At 42.3% G+C, this 23132-nt stretch overlaps 1 protein-coding gene across 3 annotated transcripts in view; it reads right to left on the bottom strand.

The window, feature by feature from the left end:
• Window positions 1–4410: 4410 nt before the first annotated feature.
• Klhl5 (kelch like family member 5) overlaps window positions 4411–23132 on the bottom strand; it is a 62129-nt gene continuing 43407 nt past the window's right edge. For 2 of the 3 annotated variants that reach the window (XM_028765232.1, XM_028765231.1), the window contains exons 6-11: window positions 17834–18020; window positions 14095–14319; window positions 11306–11468; window positions 9553–9765; window positions 7572–7743; window positions 4411–5632 (exon numbers count right to left, since the gene is read on the bottom strand). In XM_028765232.1, coding sequence (XP_028621065.1) covers window positions 5576–5632; window positions 7572–7743; window positions 9553–9765; window positions 11306–11468; window positions 14095–14319; window positions 17834–18020 — 1017 coding nt within the window. In that variant the 3' untranslated portion in view covers window positions 4411–5575. Of the gene's footprint in view, window positions 5633–7571; window positions 7744–9552; window positions 9766–11305; window positions 11469–14094; window positions 14320–17833; window positions 18021–22038; window positions 22120–23132 lie in introns of those variants that run through there. The other variant, XM_028765233.1, reaches the window with a different exon arrangement.

Genomic DNA, 23132 nt, shown 5'->3' with positions numbered 1-23132 from the left:
AAAGCAATCAAATCAAAATACTCAACGTTTCCTACTCTCTCCAGTCAAGGCTGGTCACAGGCTGACAAAGCCTCACTAGCCCAGGGGAAACTGTCACTCCAGGGCAGGGGACAGAAGGTGGCTGTCAAGTTGTCACAATGCTCCCAATCAAACCTCTACCTCATTCTCTTCTTGGATTAAAGAGCTTTTCTTCTTGTTTAAGTTCTAAAATTCATTTATTTAAAAACTACATTAAAAAAAATCCTCTTTGAGATCCTTATAAATTCAGAAGTTTAATCTCAGTAATATGTATTGTTATGCCATTTCAAGAAAAATACAGTGTCTTTAATAAATCCTTTTGTTAATTTATTGTTTCAGACAGGGTCTCATGGCATAGCCCTGGCTGTTCTAGAACTCTCTATGCAGACCAAGCTGGCCTTGAACTCACAGATTCTGGGCCTTCCAACTGCTGGGATTAATGGCAGATATGCCCAGCTCTCTATAAAGCTTTTTAGAGTTGTGTTAAGACAAAGTTTACTACCAGTGATACTTCATACCCTCACCATGTAAAGCTATCACCAGAAAGTTCCAGAACATTCGTCCCAAAGGAAACTCCTACTCATCATATCCTGTCCCCCAGTCTCTGATGATCACAGATCTGCTTTTTGTACGATTTTGTCTACCTTGGATATTTCATCCAGTGCACGGCCTCTTGTGGCTGCTGCCTTCCACTCAGCACACTGCATCAGCGCTCAGCAGCCGTCCATCCCCCTGACTGAGTACATTCCATTGCATGTGTGTGTGCAGTGTTCATCCTGACACAACCTGGAGGGAGCTCGGGCCATTTCCTCCTTTTGATTGTTGTGTTTATGGCTGCTGTGACTATTTGTGTATGCAAGCTTCTGTTTGAACAGGTTTCCAATTTTAGGTATACTGTCAGGAGTGGGATGGCTGGGCCACACAGCAGTACTGCAGCAAGCTGCCTGTGCAGATGCACCTTTTACATTCCCACAGAGAGCAAAAGGCCCGATTCCTCCATGTCCTCTCCAACACTCATTTTCTGATTTAAAGATTACAGTCATTCTAGTGGGTGTGACACCCCATCTCTTTGTGCTGATTTGCATAATGACCAGTGATGGTGAGTATCTTTTCATGTGCTTGTCCTTTGTCTCACTCCACTGGCAAGGTCTACTTAAGTCCTTTGCATATCTCTAGTTGGACTGTCTCTTTGGTATTGAAGGTCCGAATTTCTTTTATATTCTAGAACTCTAGTCCCTTACCAGATATATAATTTGCCAACTATTTTCTCCCACATTGAGTTGGCTTTTCACTTCGTGTAATTCTAGGCATGTCTGAACAGGTGTTTTCCTCTCATTTGACTGGGACCTTGCTCTGTGCTTGGTCAGCGGGCAGAGAACTCTTGGGATCTGCTCCCTAGTACAGAGGTTACAGCCATGCCCTGCTTATGTGAACATGGCTTTTGGGGATTCAAACTTAGGTCCTCAAGCACATGCAGCAAACACTCAGAGTTTACTCTTACCCACCGAGCCACCTCAAGCCCCTTCTCTTTTCTTTCTTAAGACAGGACAGAGTCTCACAATGTGGACTAGGTTGGCCTCAAACTCAAGAGATCATCTGCCTCTGCGTTGGGTTTAAAGGTACACTCCACCATGCCTGGCCTGGTTTGTGATGTCTAACTAATGCATAGCTTATGGATTTAGTGTCATAGCCAGGAAACCACTCCTATGTGGTCCAAGGTCACCAAGGCCATGTCTGTTATCTTCTCAGGATTGTGGTTTTAATTCCTGTATTTAGATTTTTTTTTTTAAATCTACTTTGTATTAACTTTGCACCCAGTGGGAAAGGCTGAGCTCTCTTCTTTTCCATGTGTATATTTTTCCTAAGTGGCTTGCATCCTTACTGGAAACCAGTGAGTCTGGTACACTTTCTATAGTACTTCTGGACTTTCTATTCCATACTATTGACCTATATGTTTACTTATAAATCATACTGTTTTTTGTTTGTTTGTTTGTTTTTCGAGACAGGGTTTCTCTGAGTAGCCCTGGCTGTCCTGGAACTCACTCTGTAGACCAGGCTGGCCTCGAACTCTCGAACTCAGAAATCTGCCTGCCTCTGCCTCCCAAGTGCTGGGATTAAAGGCGTGCGCCACCATCACCCGGCCAACCATACTGTTTTGATTGTTACTTTGCAAAAAAAAAATTGAAATTAGAAAACTGAGTCTGATTTCACTTCCCCGTTATTAAAGATGCTTGTTTTATTGGTCCTTGTGGGTCTCTTGTAATTACATATACATTTTAGGATGGACTTTCTTAGTCCAGTAAAATGGTTGGGGTCTCAGTAAAGAGTGTACTGACTCTAAGACGTTGGGCTGCTCTCACCTGAACCCCTGCCTTCCGACCGGTGAACACAAGATGCACTTTGCATATTTACATTTTCTCTATCTCAGTGATGCTCTCCCTTAATTATATCACACTTTTCTTTGTTAGTGTGTAGAAACATTACGGATCTTGTGAGATCCTCCATACAACAACGTTAAGGAAACTGTAGTTAGCTAGGGGGCTTGTGTATGGGCTCTTTAGACTTTTTAAAGTGTAGGAGTATCCTGTCAGTGTGATGGTTTGAGTATGCTTGGCCCAGGGAGTGGCACTATTTGGAGGTGTGGCCTTGTTTGAATAGGTGTAGCCTTGTTGGAGTAGGTGTGTCACTGTGGGTGTGGGCTTTAAGACCCTCTTCCTAGCTGCCTGGAAGCCAGTATTCTGCTAGCAGCCTTCAGATGAAGATATAGAACTCTCAACTCCTCCTGCACCATGCCTGCCTGGATGCTGCCATACTCCTGCCTTGGTGATAATGAACTGAACCTCTGAACCTGTAAGCCAGTCCCAATTAAATGTCCTTATAAGAGTTGCCTGGTCATGGTGTCTGTTCACAGCAGTAAAATCCTAACTAAGACAGAAGTTAAATCTAGGGGCTGGGGTATTGCTGTGATAGGCCTGACCATGCTTTTGTTTGGAAGAATGTGGATTTTAGGACTTTGGGTTTGGAAAGCAGTGGAATGCTTTAAATGGGGCTTAATGGGCCATCCTAGTAGGAATATGGAAGACTTTGTTACTGTGAGTGACTTGAACTGTGCAGACCTGGCCCAAGAGGTTTCAGTGGACTTCAGTATGTGGCCTAGAGATTGTTTTTGTGGTACTTTGGTGAAGAATGTGGCTGCTTTTTGCCCTTATCTGAAGAGTCTGCCTGAGACTAAGGTGAAGAGACTCAGATTAGTTGCATTGACAAAGAAACCCCCATCATAGACTTTTTTCTAAGTCTTAGAAGAGCATTTTGAATAAGCAAGCAAGCCAGTAAGTAACATCCCTCCATGGCCTCTGCATCAGCTCCTGCTTCCTGACCTGCTTGAGTTCCAGTCCTAACTTGCTTTGGTGATGAACAGCAATGTGGAAGTATAAACTGAATAAACCCTTTCTTCTCCAACTTGCTTCTTGGTCATGATGTTTGTGCAGGAATAGAAACCCTGACTAAGACAGTCAGTTAATAGAGTTTTACTTCCTTGTTTTAAAATCTGAATTCCCTATTTCTTTCTCTTTTTCTAATTCCTTTGGTTACAGCTCTAGTTCAGTGTTGAACAGCACCAGACAAGAGGCAGGTTCTGGAGCACAGGGTGAAGGTCCCACTTTCTCATTTACTGTGGGCTTTCAGAAAAGCCTCTTACCAGGTTAAGGGAATTTTCTTCTTTCTAATCAATCTCTCTCTCTCTCTCTCTCTCTCTCTCTCTCTCTCTCTCTCTCTCTCTCTCTCCCCCCCCCCCCCCACAAAAGGCTACTGTATGTTAATAAATGTTTTAAAAATTAATAAAAAATCATTTTCTCCTCTTTTATTCTACTGCCATAGAAGATGACATTGTTTTTCTCAAGAATGTTATGATTATTGACTTGAGCTCTTTACTTGTTACAGATCTGCACAGATTGTCCACTTTCTGATTCAGTTTTTATAATTTGTGTGTAACTAGGAATTTGTCCATCTTGTCTTGGTTATATATAATTTATTGGAATTAAGGCTTATTTTTAATAATTTGTTTACAGTTTACTCAAGTAATGGAACTCAGTACTTAAGCTGTTTGAAATGCTTTATGCACTTCCTTTCCTAAAGCAAAATATATATACAATTCTCTGAGTGATTTAAACAAACTTCTCCTTAAATATTAAGAAACCAGCTGGGCATGGAGGTGCACACCTTTTATCCCAGCACTCAAGAGGCAATCTGGTCCATTTAGTGAGTTCTAGGCAAGTCAGGGCTACATAGTGAGACCCTGTCTCAAAGAGCAACCCCCCCCCCCAAAAAAAAGTCGTTCAATCAGGAGGGAATGTGTTTCACTTTTTAAAGAAAGCAACTAAAATAAAGGCTATCTTAATATAAAATAAGAATATATTAATCATAACATTATACTTTGAAAGATGCAACTTTAGTTTATGTTCATTTTTATATTAAGGTAATGACTTGTCTCTTAAAGGGAATTTCATACAATATTGCTGCCCAGGGCATTTTACAAACAATAAACAATTCAGACATTATTAACATTCATGTATGTAATTAGAGTTTACAAATGTACAAAATTTCGAGTAACAAATGCTTTAAACTTACTTTTCAAATATTCGGTTAACATGTCCCCCCGCCCTGTTAGTTACTTGATTACAAAGAAGTACAAGGGGACCCTAGCTGTGTCCACATGTCTGCAACGAGGCAGCAGACAGAACACAGGACAGCTAGACAATTGTGTCAGTATCAAAAGGACAACGTCAAATAAACTTTTGTAATATAAAAGAAAATAAATCCACATAATTAAATACTAGTTAGGTGGGAGAACGTTAGCTAGCATACAGCATGTATTTTCTCTACACAAGCTTGCATATCTTAACGTAAGCATCCTGCTTTAATCTCAGTGACACCTGTCACAGTTGACGGATCTAGATGGGATGGAATGGCTATTTAAGTAGGACCCAGAGGTCCAGTCAAGTTTTTATTTGGTCAGTCTTATTTTTAATGCATAATGTGGTTTTTCTTTATTCTTGGGTTAAACAAATTTTAGTAATAAAATTCACAACTATAGTATACATAATATCATTGTACCTGAAAAAGCTAGCTAGTATCATCTTTAGTATGTCATTAAAATAGTGGTTTGATTAAATGATAAAAATTATGGAAGCTCATGTATGGCAAATTTCTAAAATAACATTTTAGAAGTTTGTATGCTTGCACTGTAATAACTCTGGACAATGTGAATTCAGTCAGTGCTGGATTGTTCTGGGGGCAGTGCATTTGTCTTCATATTGTATACCAAGAAGGTGTTCCCCGTCCTCCAGCTGTGGCTTTAATGTACTGAGAAATGAAGTATCCCGTCCCAGTGTACCCACTCCTTCCCCGTCGTTTCAACAGCTTCACTTTGAAGGTGAAGATGAAGCACTTTGTGCCTAGGAATGTGGCACTGCGCAGGCACTAAGAAAGAATCCATGGGAGGCCTGTCCGTGTGTTACAGAGGGAGAGAGCACCTCTCTGTAGAGGACAAACAGTGATGTCATATCTTCACAGTCACAACACATGCTCCAGCTCTTCCTAGGCACAGTGGAGCGACCTGAAAATGGACAAGAGATATGGGTGTTGGGTGTGGAGGGAGACACACCTAGGTGTACTGTGAGAACAGGTGAGTGAGAGATAGGAACCAGACAGACAGTTTAGCTTAGACAGCTTAGGAAACACAATGCAACCACTTCCCACAATGCTGGCAGTGGGGTAGACAATGGCTCCAGACTTTACAATCTCACTTCAGCCCCACTATAAATGTCTGATTATTCATTTATTAACACAGTATAATGGAAGCAGTTATCGTTCAGGTACTACAAGTGTAAGCTCACACTTTTAGGTGCTTAAAACAGCAACCACAGTAGTAGCATCCAAATAAGGTAGCTGTGTGGTTACAGATACTGACTTAAAGACAAACTAGGCTCATTCCTGTTTACGATTAAATATCTGTTTCTCATGGACTGGGCTGTGCCCCACCTGTAACCTTACCTTCCAATGGTTCTGTACTGTCCATTCCAGAAATGACAACTGCCTTGGTTTCAGGAGATTGTTATGACCACCTTGTTACAGCCATGTCTGCCCCAGGAGGCTGACACCCACTTGTTATGCCTAGGCTCTGCTTCTGGAACCCTGCCTGCCAGATCAGATCCATTTGGAAACCCCCACTCCTCAACTATGAACTCCCTCATCTTCCCCATGGACAAGGCTGATCTCTTGAACCCTGCATTAGGGAGAGACAACCCATATATGCAAATAAAAAGCTTGCTTTTGGGCTGGACCTAGGTTCCCCCTACATATGTAGTAGATGTACAGCTTGGTCTTCATGTGGGTCCCCCAACAACTGGAGAGGGGCTGTCCCTGCCTCTGTTCCTGCCTCTGGCTCCATTAGGGGTTGAGATTTGAGAACTCAAAAGCCCATTCCAGGTCCAGTGTTTCTGTCTGTCTGTCTGTCTGTCTGTCTGTCTGTCTGTCTATGACAGGCACCAATATTTATTGTTCCATACTTCCTAACCCCAGACACAGTGTGACCAGCTGCCTAATGCTTTTGCCACCATTGCTCTCCCCAAAAGAAGGGCCTTTCCTGAAAGAGCTGTGGTCAGCTGGTCAGCTAGAAGTCCTTGCCACACTGAGTTATTATTGTTAATGCAATTTAGGTTTGCCATGTTTATTAGCTAATAACCAGAAATTTAATATACTTCCAAATACTGAGTCTTTAAAAATGATTACTCTTGTATGGGTGAACTGCTCACGTATTTCTGACAACTGTCCTTGCTTATTTTCTACAATATTCCCTCCCCTTGATACAGCCCTCTGTGGTCCTGTCAGCTTTACCACCGCTACAACATCCTATCAAACGAATGGTGGTTCATGATTTTTCTGCATATTAATTTATACTTCAAAGGAATTTGGATTTTGGTATAAAATCAGACACTGCATTTTGTTTTTTAATATTTAGTCAAGAGATAGCTTTATCTCATTAAAAAAGACTAGTTTGGGCTGGTGAGATGGCTCAGTGGTTAAGAGCACTGACTGCTCTTCCAGAGGTCATGAGTTCAAATCCCAGCAACCACATGGTGGCTCACAACCATCTGCAATGATATCTGATGCCCTCTTGTGGGGTGTCTGAAGACAGCTACAGTGTACTTATATATAATAAAAAAAAAAAAAAAAAAAAAGACTAGTTTGTTTTTATTTTATGTGTCTGAATGTTTGCCTGCATGTATGTATACGCATGTGTATGCAGTGTTGATTAGCATCCGGAAGAGGGCATCGGGTCCCCTGGAACTAGAGGATGTCGTGAGCTTCCGTTCAAGTTCTGGGAACCAAACTGGGTCCTCTGCAAGAGCAGCAAGTGCTCTCTCTTAACTGCTGAGTCTCTTGGGCCCCGCGTTTGTGTGCTACTTGTCAATGTTGGACAAAGCTGAGGGTCTTATGGAAAGATGTTTTCAGGATAAGAGAGAGGTGAGACAAGGAGAGACGAAACGGCGTACCTGGGTCCATTCGTTGGTCTGGGGGTCGTAAGCCTCCACTATGTTCAGGTACGTCTGTCCATCATAACCCCCGACAGCATACAGCTTGTCACCAAGTAAACACACGCCCACCGCATCTCTGCCGATGCTCATGGATGCCACTGCAGTCCACATGTCTGTTTTGGGATCATATCTGAAAGAAAAGTTTACAACTCGACCTGACATTGCTCTTGAAATATTTTGTGTACAAGCATTTGTCCTGCAAGTCTAGCTTTGGTCTGATCTCTGATACAAATGTGTTTTGAACATATTTTAGAAAAAAAGATTGGTATTTTCCTAAAAAAACAAACAAAAAAACCCCAAAACCAAACATACAACACCTTAACTTATGGTGTTATAGATTCATCTAGTAGATATAGCATACTTAAGAACTCAACATATATAAACGGATCCAAGGCTTCCATGTCCCCATTGACAATGTGGGCAAAGCAATGTATTAAGCTTTGTGCAAGATGATTTAAATTCTCATTATGGTAGCTATCCATTTTTCTCTCTCGCTCTTTTTAAACTAGAACTGCTCAATGGTGTTGTTTAAAGGGTAGATAGTTCATGCTAACATGCCATATTGCATCTGATGTTTGTTTGTGTGTGTGTGTGTGTGTGTGTGTGTGTGTGTATGAACACCTGTCTTTTCTTGGTGTGATTAATCACACTAAAGACTCCTGGCTTTCCTTCCTGGATCATAACATGAGCGGAGTTCTAACTACCTTCTCCTCATTACAGATGACGCAGCTGTAGCTTAGCTGCCTTCTGTAGCAGCACCAGGGCTGCTTGTTATTGGAGACTGCAGAGTATCATCGGAGCCTGGATTAGAGTCTGCCCACCTTGTCATTATGGTTAGTCGCTAAGTAAACCATCCCAATCTTAAACTGTTGGATCCATTCTCCCTTCTGGTACTCACTGACTTCATGTTCCTCTTTCAGATCTAAAATCCTTGCCACTGCCCCAGCGCTCTGTGTGACTGGCTCCTCCCACACTGGCTCCTCCCACACTGGCTCCTCCCACACTGGCTCCTCCCACACTGGCTCCTCCCACACTGGCTCCTCCCACACTGGCTCCTCTCCAGCACTCTCCCCATCATGTTTGGCTCTCTGGCCACACAGTTGCCCTTCATGTCCCATGTGAACCATCTATCTATCATCCATCTATCTATCTATCCATCTATCTATCTATCGATCTATCTATCTATCTATCTATCTACCTATTTTTTTCTGTTTTGGTGCGTTCACACATGATTCTAGTGATTCCTCCTGTAAAATGCATTCAATTCTCTCTTGTCCTTAAGCTAAATAAAAAATATATGAAGACTCGACCTGCCAGCCAAATGTTCACTGCTGTTAAGTGCTTCAAGACTTGTAAGAACTTCTAATTTTTCTTTATCTTTTTCTAATATTCCGTTGTATATCAGAATGGGCCAGATGTATCACTATCCTTTGAACTTCTTACATGGCTTCCAGCCCTAACACATTCTTTCTGAGATTCATCAAGTTCCTTTACATTTCTGGTAAAGCAGAATCCAGTACAAAACAGCTGAACAATAAATGCTTGTCCTAGGCAGAGGCAGGGAGATTTCTGTGTTTGAGGCCAGCCTGGTCTACAGAGTGAGTTCCAGGACAGCCAGGGCTACACAGAGAAACCATGTCTGGAAAAGGCAAAAATAAATAAATAAATAAATAAATAAATAAATAAATAAATGCTTGTCCTAGGGGATACATTATAGGCTCAATCCCAAGTTTGAGGATAATATATGAGGAGACAGGAATCCAAGCGTGTGTGGTTGGGAGACAGGCAGAGAGACAGCCAGAGAAGACAGTCCAGTGTTTGCAGAACTGTGTGGAGAGCATGCTGAAGGATGCTCACTAGTCTACGACTTTGTCTGGAAATGTGTGAAGCTATTTTTTTGTTGTTTGTTTGCTCTTAGCATTCCTTCACAGGAAATTACCTCTCCACACAGTCCGAGAGCCTGGAAGTCAAGTTGGATGTGGGAGCATCGTGTCCCCCGATGGCATACAGCAGCCCGTTCCAGGTGGTGACTCCCACGCCGCCTCTCCTCTTTGACATCTGGGCACACAGTGTCCATTTATTGGTATGAGGGTCAAAGCATTCTACTGACTTGAGGCAGGAGCTCCCGTCGCGGCCACCAACGGCATAAAGTCTGTAGAAAAGAACACAAGAGGCAACAAAGACACCGCAGTGCTGGGCCAGACTGCTGCTGTGACAGTTCGATGACTTTAAAGTGCCATCAATGATGCAGCATGCTGACGACACTAAGAAAGCAGATGTGCCACCAGTGAAATGATATCCGCAACAGCCATCTAAAATGATGTCCACATCTGTGCCCTTAGGCCCTTACGACATGACACAGGGGACTTAGCGCATGGGCCTGAGGAAACAGGAGCTTAGGCAGAAATTATATTCTACTTTTCTTTGGTTTTTCTGAGCCAGGGTCTGACTCTGTAGCCTCAGCTGCCTCAGAACCCATTATACAGACCAGCCCTGCTCCAAACTCAAGCGTTCTGCCTCTGCCTCTGGAATTAAGGCTGCATGGCCACTCTGATCACCATCTCTATCCTTCTATCACAACTCAACTTTCTCTCCTCCCTCTGCCTGTAAGTGATAACATGAACGCCATTAAACAAACAAACAAACAAACAAACTAATTAAAAACCATCAAGGGGCTTATTTTGTGGAGGGCCAAAGGGTGAAAAGGTTTGTATTTTGTCCTCATACAACTGAGAACTGTGAGGACCCTGTACAAATATGTGCATTGACAGCAGACAGAGGGCAAGCAAAAGGGTTTTCTTAAATCCATTCTGGGGTCACCAGTCTACCAAGATGAGAAAGAAGAGACATAAAAATAAAGATGATGCAGTGAAAATGATGGAGAGGGTCTTTAGGGAGGCATCGAAAGACCACAGCACCGAGAGAGAGAGCACAGCACCGAGAGAGAGATCACAGCACCAACAGAACCGATAGAGAGACCACAGCACTGAGAGACCACAGCACTGAGAGAGAGAGAGAGGTCTCAGCACTGAGAGACCACAATACTTAAATTTTTAAATGTAATCAATTTAAATAGAATCAATGTTTCCATTTTTCATATAACTGCATATACATACTTTGCATGTATGTGGACACATGGGTTTGTGGGTACACATACATGTGCACATATGTATATGTGAAGCCTGAGGTTGATGTCACATATCTTCCTCCATTGCCCTCTACTTTATCTAGCAAGGCAGGCCTCTCAATCAAACCCAGAGCTCCTGGATAAGGCCAGCTAGGCGGCTTGCTCTGGTGATGCCCTGTCTCTGCCTTTCCAGGCTGGGATGACAGTTGGGCTGCCTTACCCTTCTGCATGGGTTTTATGGACCTAACTGTGGTCCTCATGTTTGTTCAGCCACCGCTTTAACTGCAAACATCTTCCACCCCACTGTAGTACCTTAAAAGGAACATAGGACTTTGAAGGTATTTAAACCACCAGATGGTTGCTGTTCAATTAATATTGGTTCTTTATATAAGTGGTATACACTCCAAAGTAGCATCGTGTGGTCCCTTAGCGACGAGCAGTGAGGGCTGTTATGGACAGAGGTCAGAGGAAAGTGAAAGGCTTTGTTAACTCACACGAAGAACTTCTCTAGCAATAATAAATCTGGTTTATTGTGACTGAAATAGAACTTCAAATATCTCCTTACTTTCCACTGAGTACTGCCACGCCTACTGTGCTCCTGGGGGTGGACATAGTGGCAACAAAATTCCACTGGCGGGCCTGAGGGTCCCATCGCTCCACCGTATTCAGATAACTCCAGCCATCGTGCCCTCCAACTGCGTACATGGGGCCTTCCAATACAGCCACACCTGCAAGTGGACCAGAGAGAGGGAGGGCTGATTGGAATGTAAGTACAGTAAGTCTGAAACATGCAACTGTAACCAATCACAAATAGGCCACAGCTCCTGGGCTCCCTCAGGGCTTTTCTGAGGTAGTTGGGTCCAAACCAGCACTGTGATTCTTTTCCTGAAAATTAGAGACAGTATTCTGAGGTACAACAGCAGAAAGTTTGTACATGTCACCATTTCTATGACCTTCAATCTTCAGGTTTTCATTCTTTCCCCTCTAGGACTTCAGAAACCTGGGTTTTACTACAGATAAGTTTGATACCACAGCCTTGTATTTACTGGTATCATTATCAAGGAATAGAGTCAGCAGACGTCTTAGTTTCTACTTAATCGGCACTCCATAGCACTTAACAGGTAAGGACCGTGCCCTTGTGGGTCAATACTGTTTTACAGGACAGATATGCAATACGTAGTAGCATATTTTCCTTCCAAGTTGGGAGGAGCTAAGGTGGGAGGAGTAAGGAGAGGAAGAGGAGAAGTAAGAAGAGGAAGAAGGGAAGGAAGAGCTGAAGAGGTAGAGATGTAGGAGCCACGGAGAGCCACACATGTATCGGGAGCAGCCCTGGGTAATAACTTATATCTAGGTTAGTTAATTGGCTAACACTTCTAATTGTGTGGGCATCTTGTTATTTGACCATTACCAAATATATAAAGCTATTGGAAAATCTTTAAACATCAGAGTCTCTTTTCTACACAATACCGTGAGGATGGTAGGATGGTATGGGCTCAGCCTAGCCTTGTGAAGACAGTGTGGAAGATTGGCAGAGCCATCTCTCACACTGGCATCTTGTCTCGTGGGTGGCAGGACTGGTGTCTCTGGCCGCCTGAGCCAGAGGCCTGAGCCGAGCAGTGGCTAGAATATGCTGCAGCCGCTTGTGGCCACAGGCCTTGTCTAGTCGGGAACATGGCAGCTGAATAAGAACAAACAGATTGAGTGCCGCCGATTTAAATAATTACTTCAACACAATACACAATACACATCAGGTGTGTGCCCACTTAAACAATGAAGCAGTGTAAGTAAGGGCAGAGAGGGTCGGGGACACCTGCATGACATGTCAATAGAAGCATGACTGCCATTAGAGACCATACACAAGGGAAGGAAGAGGCAGCACAGCAACGGCATGCTGGGGAACCCAAGTTGTCTATTTGGCTGAGCAGGTAACTGATAGGGAGAGGACAGAAGAGGAGGGAATCAGAAATAACATTCTCTGACCTTATCCCTCATAAGGACTTTAGATTTTATTCTGAATGGGATGGAGTCAATCAAGGATTTCTTGTTTTTTTGAGACAGGGTCTCTCTATGTAAAGTAGGCTGTTCTCAAACTCATAATCCTCTTTCCTCTGCTTCCCAAGTGTTGGAATTATAGGCGTGTGCCACCACATCTGGTTAAACAGAGGATTTTTAAAAAAGACTTATAGATTTGTTTTATGTATGTGAGACACACCAGAAGAGGGCATCAGATCCCATTACAGATGGTTGTGAGCCACCATGTGGTTGTTGGGAATTGAACTAAGGACCTCTGGAAGAACAGCCAGTGCTCTAAACCTCTGAGACATCTCTCCAATACTCAAGCAGAGGATCTTAAGAAGAGGAATGGCATGATTGTGGCCAAAAACACCTCTGTAATTCAAACCCAGCAATCTTGGCCAAGTAGGATAAAAGAGCCATATAACCCAAAATAGCATATTATTTCACTTGTTATATATTGTGCCAACAGTACTGGCTACTGAACACATGCACATACACACACACACACACACACACACACACACACACGAAAAATATATTTACACACATTTAAGTTTGTATATATTACCAAATTTACAAAACATACCCAGTTTAACATATACAAACTATCATTCATCAAAGGCCTAGAAGAAGGGCTCATTTAGTCCAACCTCTTGAATGGTGGATCTGAAAATACAGGTCAGCAGGGAAAGCCCTTCCTGAACAAAGTCTTCATGTAATTCCCATTCTTGAAGAAATTTAAAAACTTAAGTTCATCTTGTATGTTCAGATGTATACAAATGACCTATTAAAAGCATATGGCAGCTAACAACCATCTGTAACTCCAGCTGCTGGGTTTCCCTGCATTGCATACAAATGGTGTACATATATGCATTTAGGTAAACACCCATATACATAAAAAAATAGAATGAGAAGAAATGCCTGTATGATAATTTGGGGGATGTATGTGAATTCAGTCATTTCTGCTTAAAAACCGTAATATACACATACATGCACAACTTACCATTATTGATTTTCATATAATATAGAAGTTAACACGCTAGTTTTAATGAGCATTTAACTAGGCTGTCTAATGACAACTGCTAACAAAGCATAAAGGTAAGAGCATGGCTTGTCAGACCGGCATGCTTCCCTGACTCCCCCGGATCCTGTGCTTCCCCTTGGATGAGCTCCGTTTATGTAAGTGCTTGGGTTCTGGTTTCTGCTTCTCAGGTATGCGGGGTGCTTGGTGACTGATGCTGACTGAGCCCACACACAGGTCTCCTGCCTGGTACAGATGGGAACAATGTGGTGGCGTCCTGACATACGGCTTCTGAGGAGGCGAGCAGATACACTTACCAAGCCCATGCCGGTGTGTGGACATAGGTGGCATCACGCTCCAGGTTTTTGTTTTGGGGTTGTAGCACTCCACGGTGTTCAAAGTCTTCAGTCCATCTCGACCTCCGACCACGTACAGCTTGTCATCTAACACTGCGACCCCGAACTGTAGCCTCCTCCCGTTCATGTTTGCCACAGGGGTCCACATATTTGTACGGAGGTCGTACTTCTCAATGCTTGTTGCTCCTGAACAGTGACGAAGAGAGTTAGGAGACTACAAATTCCGCCATGGCTAGGTTACAGACACAGGAGTACAATTTATCTTCTGTGTGTGCTGCCGGTGTGTGTGTGTGTGTGCCGTTAGAGGTTGATGTGTCTTCCTGCGTCACTCTCCACTTTGTTTTTCCAGAGGGGTCTCTCTGAACCTGGAACTCACTGTTCTAGTTAGGCTGGCTAGAGAGGGCTCCAACAATCCACCTGTCTGCCTCCCCAGCACTGGGGTTCCACAAATAATCTGTGTATGGTTTCTGGGGATCTGAACTCAGGTCCTCTTGCTTGCATGGAGAAGCACTTTACCGATGGAGTCATCTCCCTAGCCCAAAGTATTAAGGTTTTTTTTTTTTTTAAATCAGCATCAATAGCAACACTTTTTTCTATCATATGAAGCCCCTACAGTATGGCCTTGCCCACCCCATGACCTTTTCTCCCATCATTTTCCCTGGCATCCTCCCAGCATTAAAACATCCAGCAAAGATGTTCTTTGTTCAAAGAGGCCAGGGAGACACTCAGCCTCGGGAGGAGTGCAGGGAGGGAGCAGCAGGGGATTATTCTGAGAAGTTTGGCCACAGTGCAGATGGGGTTCCTGGACAAGCTGAGGGAGGCTGTCTCCCTTTTAGGATCTGGATTGTTGGCTTGTTTATAGAAGTCAATAGAAAGTGTCTCGGGGAAGGAAACCAGTGACCCAGGAGATAAAGGAGACAGTTACTATGTGAGGCTCTGGAGGAAGGAACAGTAACAACAAATGGGTGGAGTGGGGCTACTCCACCCGAGGGGGAGGCACCAGCCAGGGCAAGGAGGAAGGACAAAGGTCACCCGGGAACCATACTGTGGGGAGTGAAGGGAGTTACTAACCATGGGGTTTACCATGGAAAATTCCAGAGCTCTTTTGCTCTTGCTCTCTTCAAGATGTGGGACAGTGAAGATTTAGGAAAAAGTAAAAGAAAGCATCACCTTTCTAGAAAAAATCTAACTTCCAATTATGTAGAGCTTGAGTCTTTCTCTAAGCTGCTAATCTACCAGCCTGTTCGAGGTATATAAAGGACCCCAGTCACAGTGAAGGCTTACTCCACAAGCTTGTAACAGCAGACCATCAGAGCTACTACTGCGGATGACCTAAAACCAGAGCGGCTGGTTCTACACCCGTGTACTGTATTTTCTCACACTTACTGATTGTACTTACCCTACACAGTCTAAGTTTTTTGAGACTGACACCAAGTCTTGTACCATCTTTGTATTCTCACAGCACTAAACAGAATCCCTTCTAAATACTAGCTGGTTAAAGATAGTTTTTACTTTGTATAATCTTTCTTTGTAATATTTGGCAGTAATGATATTTTTTTCATTCAGGTTATATATGTGTGTGTGTAAATTATCAAGATTGAATGCATTTGATTCTTCACTCCAACCATGACCTTAAAACGTTCCATCAAATAAATTAAAATAAAATAAAATAAAATAAATTGCCTTCTTTCAAACAAAAATCTTTCTTCATTGATGAATTTTCAACTTTTTTTTGTAGTATTTTGTTATAAACTGAAAACTCAAAATTTAAAAGTCTAAAATAATAATACAAATATGTATCTTTAAATTTGTGGGTATGTTGGGGGGTTGGCTGGAGAGATGATACAGTGATTAAGAGCACCTAGGTTTAATTCCTAGCACCCACAGGGTGACTCATAGCAGTTTGTAACTTTGGCTCCAGATGGGAGGGTAGGAAGGGTACGGGGTCTACTGCCCTCTTCTGGCCCCCACAGGCACTGCATGCCTATGGTGCACATTGGATGAGTCAAGTTGGCCAGTGGGGCTGGAACAGGGCTGAGAGCAAGACTACTAGGAGCTGAGACTGGGAAGCATAGGCAAGCCACAGAGCTTCTGTCAGGGCTACAGGCACTAGCTCTAGGAGTATGGGCAGAGATCAAGTATACAGAAAGGGTTCATAACAACTGACAGCCAACAGCACCGTGCATGGTCTTCAACAACTGTCAGAATGGTACAGAAAATTGCCAGCCACCTTAACCAAGTCTGTAACCCAAATATTTGTGTTTAACTTTTGTTTCTGTGTGTGTGTGTGTGTGTGTGTGTGTGTGTATGTATGCATGTATTCATGAATTTTTCTTAATTGTTTAAGAGCAAAAGCACAGAAATGATGACCTTGTAGCCCTAAATATTTCAGCAGATCTTCCTCAGAGCAAACAATTCTTTTTAGAAGTCATAATACAACCATCAAGACCTGGGAATTCACATTTACAACGCTTTTGGCATTTTCTTATGAGTCTCAATCGTGACCTCTATGGCAAAACAAAAGAACAAGAATAAGACAATGCATCACAATAGTTGGTATTTTTCTCTATGTTCCATAATTTGGAAAGAAGTCTGATCTTTCTTTAGTTTAAAAAAATGACATGTATGTATATATGTATGAATGTATGTGCGTATGTATGTATGTATGTGTCTCTCTTTGTGTATACACATGCACACCTGTGTAGATACCTTCAGGCTAGAAGAAGGTTTCAGGTCCCCTGTTGCTGGAGTTGCAGGTAGTTTGAACTGTCTGATGTGGGTACTGGGACCTGAACTCTGGTCCCCTGCAGTGGCACCACGAGCTGCTCCTTAACTGTGGAGTCCAATCTCTAGCCCCCAAGTCTATACTCTGAAATATATTTTCTGGCCTTGGCATTTTTTTGAGACTACAGACAGGCCAGTTACCCTGTAGAACCTCTCCTGAGTTGGGCCTGTGCTTTCCCTATGACTTGGGGGAGTGCTGATGACTTCTGGAGAGTGGGTCCTATCAGAGCACTCGCTGCTTGGTCTCGCCCCTGGCATCGGCAGCTTAGGTGGCTCAGCTAAGTGCTGTGCATCAGTTCTCAGTGCTTGTAAAGATGGTACTTTACCTTTTGTAACAACCAAGCCACTAGGAGATAAGTGCTCCCGAACAGGAATCTTTTTGACTGTCACAACTTCTCCAAGAACTTCTGTCTTTTAGATTAGAGATGTTGTATTTCGTGGCTGCCGATGGGCTCATCTTTCTCTCTTTGGTTTCTTTTCTGCAGTACTGGGGTTGATCCTGTAGTGTCATGCATGTTCTCGCTGAGCTAGATCCCTAGCCCAAACTAAATAGTGACTTTTCCCTAATCTCGTCTTTCTATACGAGTTGGTGTAACGCTGAGAGAAACAGCTTTCTTTTTCCATTTGTGTCACTGTGAACTCCTGGGGACTTTAATTTAGTTATCTTCATTTACATTAATTACTTACTTTGATATTCAAATTACTTTAAACTCAAAGGACTTGCCCAAAAAGATGTTTTCTCTACCTTTTGACCTGCCTCTTAGCATTCCTTGAATATTTTCTGGCACTGAGGTGCTTTCTGGTCTCATCTTTTCCTGCCCTTGTCCCTCAACCAGCCATTTCTCCACAGGGCCTCATGGTGCTCACGGTGGAATTACGTTTTACCCTGTTCCTCTAGACAAAAATTTCCCAATACCCTTAGTTGAATCCATTCCTCCAACTGCAAACAACGTTCCGACAGTTGACTTCCTCGGTTTTGTCCGAGGACTCTGCAACATGGGTCGTCTCTCAGGTAGTAAGTGGTACTTCATTGCTTCCATAATGAGTTTCTGGCATTCTATGTCATCCCGGAAAAGTGCATTATTTTCCATGTCTGCCAGGAACTAGGAGAGAGCAGAGTGGACGGACAATGAAGACATGCAAATATACTTTTCAATTTATTACTTTGTCCTGCTGCTCTGTTTATTCCTAGGATTTTATTTCATTTTTGAGACAGGGTCTTACTGTGTGGCCCTGGTTGGCCTAGAATTCATGATATAAACCAGGCTAGTCATGGACTTCTGATTACCCTGCTTCAGTATCTCACACATTGAAACTGTAGGCAGCATCCACCACTGCCAGCTCCTGAGTGCCCCTGCCTCATGAGTGCAGGGATTACAGACGTCCATCACCCTCCTCTGGCCCTGTTTGGGTTGTTTAGGAGGTAGGAACTCATATATTCTGGCTTTGAACTCTTATGTGCCCCAGGCTGGCCCTGAACTTCTGATCCTCCTGCCTCTGCCTCACAGATGCTGAGACTATAGGCAAGAGCTGTCACAACCAAAATATCGGTGCCTTTACAGCATGTTCTGAAATCTGATATTTCGGTCTCCCCCATCAAGTTTCATGGTTTTCTCAGATATTTGAGCTTTGGTTTTCCATGTTGGTTTAAGACAGAGTCACCTAGACCTCTCTCATTATCCTGATTCTCTTGGCTTTCTGGTGTGGATGGTGCTAAGTTCTTTTATTAGTTATGGAGCATACACATTTTGTGATATTAGGTCTTTCTGTCCAAGGAGCCTTGTCACTTGTATGACTTCCTTTACTGTCTTAGCCTTCATTTTATCAAATCTGTTCTTATATATGTAATTATTTTCATTGCCATTTTTACTTTTTTGGTTATTTTTTGAAACTTTCTTTCTTCTTTCCTTCCTTCCATTTCTAATGTTTTTCTGGAGAAGAAACACCAGTCTCCTGGTGACTGGAACTTGTACTAACTCGGTGCTTTACCACACTCCTCGGCTCTAACTGTTATGCATTCGCCCATCATCAAGTAGGGATACTTTGACATCTTCTTCTGGGTGGATATCAACTCCTTCAGTTTATGGCCTTATATTGCCCAAACCTTTAATGTAGTGGAAAATAACTGGATAAGGTAGAACCTCTTTGCTTCTGGCTGGAGTTGGTGGTATCGCTGCTTATATTCCAGACAGTAGTTGCTACAGCGTGCATTGTGTGATCTATCTTTATTTAAGCTGCCTCTGTCTCTCCCTACTTTAGTGTTCAAATTAAGAACTGTTACCAATTTTTCCTCAAATATTTTCCTACATCTATCGATAAGAACACATAAATGTTTTCCTTTTAAGCTAGTGATGTGATGACTCCCTGGATAGAGTCCCTGGTAATTGTTCTTTTGTTGTTGTCCTTGGGAAAGATTTCCCTATCCTTTAAAGCACAGTGTATACCCATTACCATATAAGCATAGGATACGCATCAGACTTGATCCCGTTAGATGACTTTTAGTAAGTATTCAGATGGAAAGATTTGGAGCATTTCTTTCACCTGAGGCAGATCCCAGAGCCGCGTTCCTGTTAACTGCCACGCCCATGCCATCTCCTGTCCCGAACATTAATCTACTCAAACAGATTGGTCTTGTCTGTGTATTTCATATAAACAACATCAGCATGCTCTCCATGCCTTGCTTATTTTATCCAGCATACTCGTCAGGCTTGTCCACGGTGCAGCGTGCATCAGTCTTGCTTCTTTGCTGCTGAATTATTATCCATTTCTAGTGACTGGCTCTATTTTGCTCTTCATCCAGCAACTGATGGACACTTGTGTACACATCACATAAGTGTGTGGACATATTTTGATTTCTCTTGTGTAGACAACTAGGTAAAATTATCCTTTCTTTAAAGAAACCTCAAAACTGCATTTCAAACCATCTGTATCACACACCTGAGTCATACTCACATTCCCCGAGTACCCTGTGAGGTTTCCCTTTCCACACACCCTCACCAACCGTGCCCATCTTAGCCAGCCAGGTAAGTAGAAACTAGGTTTTATTTTGCATTTCTTTAATAGTTGATAATGCTTAGAGTATGTCCAGGCTTTGATAATTGAAGAGAGTCAAAGATTCCAATAAAAGTTACCATAAAATAAAACCAAACAAACCAAAACTGTGGCATTTGGTAAGTATGCATCATAAGCCAAAGGCAAAATAATCCCAGTAAAACACAAGTCTGGGGCAAACTTAGGCTAGAACAAAGAGGTAATTTCAGGCAGGAATCTAAATATTAGGCTAGAACAAGGAAGTAGGTTTCAGACATGAAAATAACTTTGGGCTAGGACAGGAAAGCTGGCTGAGATATTTTGGTCATCCTGATAAGCCCTTAGAAACAGTGATCATGGGCATGTTCACAGAACTTTGTTTATTGCCTTGCTTGTTCCTTGACTATTTATGTTTATTGTCTTGCTTGTTCCTTGACTATTTGCATCTATTGTATTGCTAGTTCCTCAACCTAGAACCGACCTTAATTAAAAATGTATAAAATGTAATTAAAATGGTATAAAATAAAAAAGCAGGAGGGGGTATGGGATAGGGGTTTTCTAGGGAGGGGAAATGGGGAAAGGGGATGACATCTGAAATGTAACTAAATAAAATATCGAATAAAAAATAAATTTAAAAAAATCAAATCAACTGGAAAAAAAAAACCAAAAAACGAAACACAAACTTACCACAGAAATCATTAGTGGATATACATTGAGTTGGCTTATTTAGATTAATGTTACTGTTTGTATTACTTCTGATATAATTACCTCAGTGCTTTCTAAATAAAAATAAATGTGAGATAAAATATAGGAAGTAATGTCTCAGGAGATTGTACAGTAACTGAAATATGGAATAAAACATATTTCTTAACAGGTTGGTAAGCTCTGTAGTCTATTAAAAATGAGATTAGTTATATTTTAAGTAAAGAAGTGAAAATAGACAAATTATAAAGCAATTAATTCAAGAACCACATTAATCAAGTATTAGTGTAGCAGGTTTGCTATTGTTCAGGAAATTATTATGATTGGTTAAACTATAAAATATTGATTCTAATACATTTTTACATTTTTATGAATTCCAAATGCCTTGTCTGTCACAAACAATGGCAAACTATTAAAATAAAAGTATTTGCAGAGACAGACATGTTGGTTGTATAGGTTCTTATCTACATTTTTGCATTTGCTTCTCATGACAGTCTCTCTAAAACTGTCCCCTCAAACACACAGAATGAGACTGTGATGGCTTGCATATGTTTGTCCCAGGGAGTGGCACTATTAGAAGGTGTGGCCTTGTTGGAGGAAGTGTGTCACTGTGGGGGTGGGCTTGGAGATCTTCCTCCTATCTGCCTGAGGATGCCTAGTCTGTTCCCGGCTTCCTTCAGAAGAAGATGTAGAACTCTCAGCTCCTCCTGCACCATGACTGCCTGGATGATGTCATGCTTCCATCTTGATGATAATAGACTGAACCTCTGAACCTGTAAGCCAGCTCCAATTAAATGTTGTCCTTTATAAGAGTTGCCTGGTCATGGTGTCTGTTCACAGCAATAAAACCCTAACTAAGACACATTGCATAAAACTTGGTCAGCTCTAAAGTGTGTCTTCCCTGTAGCATCAGTGACTGTAGCACTTCTTTCTTCTTGAATTTGAATCAGTTTATCAGTAGAACTCCAGCCAAGAGTAAAACAAAATGACCACAAACATTTCCTTTTTGATTATCCAATTTCTTTGGAAAGTCATGTAAAATGATCGATCACTTGGGAGACTGGGGGCCGGCCGGCTCAGCTGGTAAAATGCCCGCTACACACGTATGAACTTGAACTCAAAACTCCAGTTCCCCCACAAAAGCCACCAAGGCATGCATCTGTGACTTCAACACTGGGTGGGCCGGAGACAGGGGGATGCTCACTGGCTAGCCAAGATGATGAGCTCCTGATTCAATAAGAGATCCTCAAGAAAGGTACCAAGTGGTTGAGAAAGACAACTCATGTTGACCACTGGTCTCTGCATGCACATTCATGCATGTGCATCTGCAGAGACATGTGCATACATACAAACAATACATATACACAGCAAAAATCATTTAAAAAACGATCATTTCGGGGTTGATGAGATGGCTGAATGAGTAAAGGCCTTGCAGTGCAAGTCTGGTGAGCTGAGTTCCAACCCTGGAACCTATATAAAGGTGGGAGAGAACATACCTCATGAAGTTGTCCTCTGACCTCCACATACATACTGTGGAATACATGCCCCCCCCATCCCTCCCCCATGCACACGTACAAATCCACATATGAATAATAAATGAAACATTTTAAAAAAGATCACTTGGGTAGCATGTTATAATTATACATATTATTTCTCTATCATTTACAGTGTCTACTGTTGGTGGCACTATTAATTAATACTTAGAAGCTAAATCCCTTCTAGCTAGGGCTCAAAGTGCTTTGTCTAACATGATAAAAATCTCATTTATATGATATCATTGAGAAAACACGATTTCACAAGTGTAAATTCTCTAGGTTATTATACTTAATCTCATTTCTAAAAATAGCCATTAATTACTTGACTGGCATTTGACAATTTTAATAATTGCTGTCTTTTCTGTATGTAAAACATACAAACTCTAACTTCAGAATTCTACTTGGTAATTAATTCTCTAGTTTTGTTTTTCACTTTTATTACCAAAACCCAAATCCAAACCCCTAGAACCCACAAGTACTCACCCCTAACTGGAAAATCTCTAACACACACACACACACACACACACACACACACACACACACACACACGGCCATGGGAAATCTATTACACCCCTCCCCCATGACTCAGGGAACACTGTGGAAGGAGGCCAGAGAGATTATAAAAGCCAGGGCTGAGGGAAAATTGCCACAACAACATAGTGAGTTGTGCACATGGCAGGGCCTTTGCACTCATGAGCTCACACATCTGTGGTGCCTGCCCAAGACCTGTACAGGCATGAGCTCAGGCTGGTCTGTACTCCAGCATGGATGAAGGAGGGGCTTGTCAGGCTCTCCCCTTAGCTAAGGGGCTTTAGGCAGGTGACAGCCACTGAGGGAGGCACAGTCAGTTTTCTACAGCTGCGTGGAGCACTGTAGATTGCCCATGAAGACTCATATTCATTCTCTCTCTCTCTCTCTCTCTCTCTCTCTCTCTCTCTCTCTCTCTCT

This window comes from Grammomys surdaster, unplaced genomic scaffold, assembly GCF_004785775.1.
Source record: "Grammomys surdaster isolate TR1022 unplaced genomic scaffold, NIH_TR_1.0 150, whole genome shotgun sequence".
Classification (NCBI taxonomy): Eukaryota; Metazoa; Chordata; class Mammalia; order Rodentia; family Muridae; genus Grammomys; species Grammomys surdaster.
Note: the sequence above shows the minus strand (reverse complement) of the source record. Positions and strands in the feature narration are given on the sequence as shown.